This window comes from Neltuma alba, unplaced genomic scaffold (assembly GCF_004799145.2).
Source record: "Neltuma alba isolate B1F8T4 unplaced genomic scaffold, ASM479914v2 tig00008108_pilon, whole genome shotgun sequence".
In the NCBI taxonomy this organism is placed as follows: domain Eukaryota; kingdom Viridiplantae; phylum Streptophyta; class Magnoliopsida; order Fabales; family Fabaceae; genus Neltuma; species Neltuma alba.
The window spans coordinates 1-5,836 of NW_021634950.1; the positions used below are offsets into that span (position 1 = coordinate 1).

General features: G+C 36.0%; 1 protein-coding gene across 1 annotated transcript; it reads left to right on the forward strand.

Moving 5' to 3' along the window:
* The first annotated feature begins 57 nt into the window (after positions 1-57).
* LOC114753740 (chitin elicitor receptor kinase 1-like) lies at positions 58-5,539 on the forward strand. The gene is given in 12 exon segments (XM_028942448.1): positions 58-104; positions 204-214; positions 338-442; positions 445-495; positions 1,187-1,335; positions 1,946-2,035; positions 2,632-2,725; positions 2,850-3,001; positions 3,081-3,175; positions 4,127-4,265; positions 4,424-4,522; positions 4,795-5,539. Coding segments are annotated over 12 exon segments (1,164 nt in total). The 5' UTR covers positions 58-93; the 3' UTR covers positions 4,963-5,539.
* Positions 5,540-5,836: the final 297 nt, after the last annotated feature.

The following is a 5,836-nucleotide window of genomic DNA, read 5'->3' on the forward strand; positions in this document are numbered from 1 at the left end:
TTTTTACAAGCAGCTTACATGGTAACTTCTATATTTTTCAACATCGCAGTCTCATTTTTCCTTTTTTCCAGATCAAATGGCATCTACGTTCCAATGGAGTCTAGGTAAGTGTTTCTCTTTGCATTGCTATCAGCACTTTGGTTGTGTAACATTTCCATTCTTCAATGGACAATTATCAGTGATATTGTTTCTTTACTCTGCAGTTCCAGAGCAGGTGGTTTGCTTTTTTCTCTTCTCAGAACGCTGGTTGTTTGATCGTTGTCTCTTCAGTTTGACATTCATATCTGTCAATGGTCAGCTTGTGCTAAAAAAACTGAAGTTAATTCCTCATAAGCAGGTCTGTCTGGCGGGGTTATTGCTGGAATATCTATTGGCGTCGTAGCTGGACTTCTGCTGTTGGCAGCTTCTATATATTTTGGATATTTCCGAAAGAAAATGGCTGAAACAAATTAATCTCTCAAGAGTTCCAAGAGTTCACTGTTGAAGAAGAGAAGGGTAAGACTTTTTATTCCTGTAATTACATGTAATTGATCCAATCAGCTCCTTCCTTTTGTCCTTCTACCATTTCTGAAAGTTAACTCTGAGTATTTTCAAGGGTTCTTTGCTCATGTTTGGAAGAGTGTACTTATTTTGATTCAATCACTCCCTTCCTCTTTCAAACCTTCTACCATTTCCCTTTAGACATGGCTAAAGAAAAGGTGTTGAAGATTTTACTTGATTCAATAGTTCTTCTATAACTTACTTTACAATACGTATAATATCCAGCTCAAAAGACCTCATTTGACTGTTTAATTATGTCACATTATCCTTATCTGTAGTCGACAATCCCAAAAGGGAAAATTTTACTGTATCTGGTGCTGTTACTAAAATTTTTTATGTAGATATTTTTTGTTCGTCATTCAGGGTGGCCCCATGTTCCTAGAAAATAGTGAACGAGAAATATTGGGGTCTTGGGAGAAATAAACTAATCGATGATCCCTTCTAACCAGCCCTTGTGTTTTCGTTGACATGACTTGAAAGCTGTTCCAGCTGCACTAGATTATCCTTTGCTGTGCCTTTCATTGCAATTTATTTTCTTTCTATTGCACATTCTAAGAAATTAATTAAAGATAGTAATTCCACATATTGTCACTTTACTTTCTGTTGTTAGATGAAGCCTCTGCTAATGTTGAATCTGAAACTTCAGGATATGGTGGTCCTACTGGCATCACAGTGGACAAATCAGTGGAGTTCTCATATGAAGAACTAGCTACTGCCACCAATAACTTCAGTTTGGCTAATAAAATTGGTCAAGGAGGCTTTGGTGCTGTCTATTATGCAGAGCTGAGAGGCGAGGTAGTAACGCATATATTGTTCTGGTTTGTTAATAATTGATTGATGAATGTTTGGGTCTGATTAAATTATTTGTTTTTTGCCAATTTAAGAGTAAAGATGAGACCATATCTACTCTGTCTGTGATATGCATGAGCAAGTCAAACAGAATCTTCTTTTGTTTGTGTCAATTGTGGAAGGGTAGCTGGAATTGATAGATTAGCAGGATTAAGAGAAACTGCTTTAGTATACCTTAACAGCCCAACTGAGGAAAGAACATGAATACAGGGTAGGGGAACAGTTTGGACAATATTTATCCTTCACACAGAATCTCTCTCTCTCTCTTTTTTCCCCCAACTCTTGGATTTTGTTTCTGTTTTGCTGAGAACATTTTTTGTGGTTTTACATATAATGAAAGATATAATGACATGATACCTAAATCAGTGAATGAATTAATGAAAGAAAAAAATGTGTTGTTGTTGAGGAGAATATTCATGCAGAATTACATACTACTTGATAAAGCTCTTATTATGGATCAATAATTGCTTGTGCTTTATAGCTAGACCATGTTTTCCCTTAAATGTGAATTGTATATTCTCCTAAATAAGCTCACTCGAATGATTTTTCCATGCAGAAAGCTGCAATCAAGAAGATGGATATGCAAGCAACAAGAGAATTTCTAGCTGAATTAAAAGTCCTAACAAATGTTCATCACCTTAACCTGGTATACTAAGTCACTCAAACTATAAGAATTTACAGTGCTTTTAAATACCTGGTGATGTAGGAAGCAGGTGGAAAATTTCAATGGAAAAAGTGCATTATGTCACTGCCATTGTTACTTCTCTTACGAGCATTTGTTTGGCCTATTATTGTTGTGTTTTGTGCTTCTGTTTGTGATCAAAGACATAAACGCAGATGGTGCCATCTGTATGAGTAGAGATTAATTGACATTGGTGTCTAGCCATTGAATAACTTCCTTCGGTATGAGTTCTTAACTGAATCCACTAATCCACTGTTGTTTGGTATCACATCTATCTATCCCAAAATTGAGGTACAAAAAATTTTAAAATAGACAGAAGATGAATCTATTTGATTTTATAGCTGTTGCTATTTTTCTTAAATTTTTCATGCTTGATTGACGTGGAAATTACTTCTAATTCACCGGTTGGAATTTTTTTTTTTTTAAAAAGCCCGCCTTTTCTATATAGTACGTATCTGTGTATGTGGAAGGAAATCATAATTTGAATACTTAGAACTGTAGGTCAAATATTAAAGAATACTTGTTCAATTAATAAATATGTATGTCTTAATGCCATGTAGGTGCGCTTAATTGGATATTGCACTGAGAACTCTCTTTTCCTGGTTTATGAATACATTGATAATGGAAACTTAAGTCAACATCTGCGTGGCACAGGTTAGATCAGAACTTAATGTGGTTTCTTCTTCTTCTTCTTCTTTTTTGATCAGCTAAAGTAGTTTCTTCTACTAACTCTGCATTTGGATTGCAATCATGTAATACAATGTCATAATGTTGCCAGGAAGAGATCCGCTGCCATGGTCTACCCGAGTTCAAATTGCTCTGGATTCTGCCAGAGGCCTTGAATATATTCACGAGCATACAGTTCCTGTGTATATCCACCGTGACATAAAGTCGGCAAATATATTGATAGATAACAGCTTCCATGGGAAGGTTGAAATAATCAGGATGTTTGTCTTATATATTAATTTTTGGGGCTATTATAGATGTTCCTAAATATTCATATTTGCAGGTTGCAGATTTTGGATTAACTAAACTGGCTGAAGTGGGAAACTCATCACTTCCCACTGGTCATCTTGTGGGAACATTTGGATATATGCCGCCAGAGTATGCATCATCTGCCCTTTTTGGATTCAGAACCTTTATCTTTATCTTTTCTTCTCTTCCCCCCCCCCCCCCCCGGGTGCCCACGGGAGGGCTTGTTTAGGAGGACAGTGTAGGTGGTGGAAAAACCCAAACCCTTGTTTGGATGGTTAAAACTTCAGAATAGTGTGGGTACGGACAAGCTTAAAAATGCCTCCTCCTCATGCCATACCCCTTTTTTTTTTTTTAATTGTGATTCAACCCTTTGTCATTCGAATACTCTCACTTTCCTTCTTTTCTATACAATTAATGTTGAAAGCTCATACTTTGGACCCACTCTAATCCACAGATGACTTAGTTAACTTCCAAATAGGGACAGGGCTGTTGATTGGCATCGAAGTTGGGGAAAGGAGAGAAATTGAGGAAGAAAAAGGATCAGAGAGAGATGAAAACTCATTGTATTGATTCTCTCAAAACTGTATGAAAGATCTACGGCCAATGGCTTACAAAGTGAGCTGTAAAACATATGGCTAAATCAAGAAATGAACAATAATAACAAGAATTCTTGATATTAAGAGGTGTCTTCGGTTATTTATCATTATTTCGATTAAATGTATAAGCAATATATATATATATATATAGAGAGAGAGAGAGAGAGAGAACTTTCCCTTTTCTTCCCACTCCACGCTATCTTACCCCACTATATTGATGACAACTGCGCTCTCTGAAATTCCCAAACAAGCCTCGAGTCTCTTTTTTCAATGAAAGAGAACGCAGCCATTCTAGTTTCATTGTTAGCAAGTGCATCTTATCTTGCTTGCTTATTTAATTACATATAAGTTTTTGAAGTATGATTGAATAGGGAACAGTGTATATTCATGTTGTTCAGGAATACATTTTAGGGTTCATTAGAGGTAAAAACTTCACTATTACGTCATTATGTTAATATTAAGAGTATTATGCTCTTATCCACAGATATGCTCAGTATGGTGATGTCTCTCCTAAGGTTGATGTCTACGCTTTTGGAGTTGTTCTTTTTGAACTTATTTCCGCCAAGGAAGCCATCGTCAAGACAACTCAATCTGATGCTGACTCAAAGGGCCTTGTAGCAATGGTCATTCCTGAATCTTCATCTCTTAGATATTTGTAATATTATTATCATTATAACATTATTAATAGTTTAAGATCAATTAGCATTATGTTTTTACAGTAATCTAAACTTAAGGCTCCATGCATTGTCAGTAGTCATTATTCATATTTCATGTAATGCAGTTTCATGGAGTTCTTAATCAGCCTGCTCCTACGGAAGATCTTCGCAAATTGGTTGACCCAAGGCTGGGGGATGACTACCCTATTGACTCAGTTTTGAAAGTATGTGCATTGGGTATTAGAATTCTCTTAAGTTTTATTGAAACTTTTGTGATAAACTCTGGAGGGATAAACACACGAGACCTGCTATTGAATTGGTGGTGTATCCTATTTAGTTCTGAAATACCGGTTACAAATTAATTTTTTTTTTATTCCTTCATAAAATTCACCATTTTAATTTCTCTAAGCAATTTGCAAGATCCATACATTTCCAGACTATGAGAATGTTTGTGTTGCTGATTTCAATTATTCAATGCATGGCTTTTGTCTTGCAGATGGCTCAACTTGCAAAAGCATGCACACAAGAAAATCCCCAACTGCGTCCAACTATGAGATCTATTGTAGTTGCTCTCATGACACTTCATTCTTCCACTGCTGATGATTGGGACGTTGGTGCCTTGTACAATAATCCCAATCTCATGAATCTGATGTCGGGAAGATAAAAATGTGGATGCAAATATTATAATCTTGCTTTCAATACTTTGTTAGCAATTGAGAAATTTAGTGAAGCACAAGATATCTGTAAATGGGGTTCTGGTACTGATTTTTGCTTGCTACAAAATGAGACAAAGGATTATGTTCGGATTTGGATCACCTCAATTGCTCAATTATTCAAGAGAGCAGAAAGATGGAAATAAAGTGGGAACCACACCAGGAAGTGCACCCTGCCTCTGTCTATTTTCGATCCACTTGAACAATTAAGCAATTGAGGGGATCTTTATTCAACCAAGTTATCCATAATCAGAAGGCATTCGTTTCTTCTTGTACAAAAATCTAGTGTGGCTCAATGGTGCTGCTTGGGAGAGGCATTAGGTCCAAGAAGAGGGGTAGGACAAAGGATTGACGATTCCCAGTTCTTGCATTCTTTCTCCTTTCCTTTTCATTTGTAATGATGTCTGAAATGGATTCGTTTTGCATTTTATATTCTGTAAATTATTCATGTGCAGCCAGTTCTGCTCTCTCTAAGGTTAGTGTGGTTTTGATCATAAATTAGTTTATGTAAGCTCTGTTTTGTTACTATTTAATAGTGCGTGTGTGTGTGTCTGCTTCCTTAATTGTCTGCTTTATAGTTTCAAGTTGGATGGGCTCCGATTAATGATTAATTTGGGTTTCTTCATTGAATTACACATAGAAAAGTAAAGATATTCTATCATCTAAATAGTCTGTGTTAACACAGCTTGCAAAGACGAGTGATTTGATTTGCTGGTAAGATAGACATACTTCCTTTGGTCCTAAACGTCAGAGTTAAGAGTTAACAGAGAGGTTTACTTGTGATTCTATATTTTATGATTTGAATTAGGAATTTATGAGTTTTTT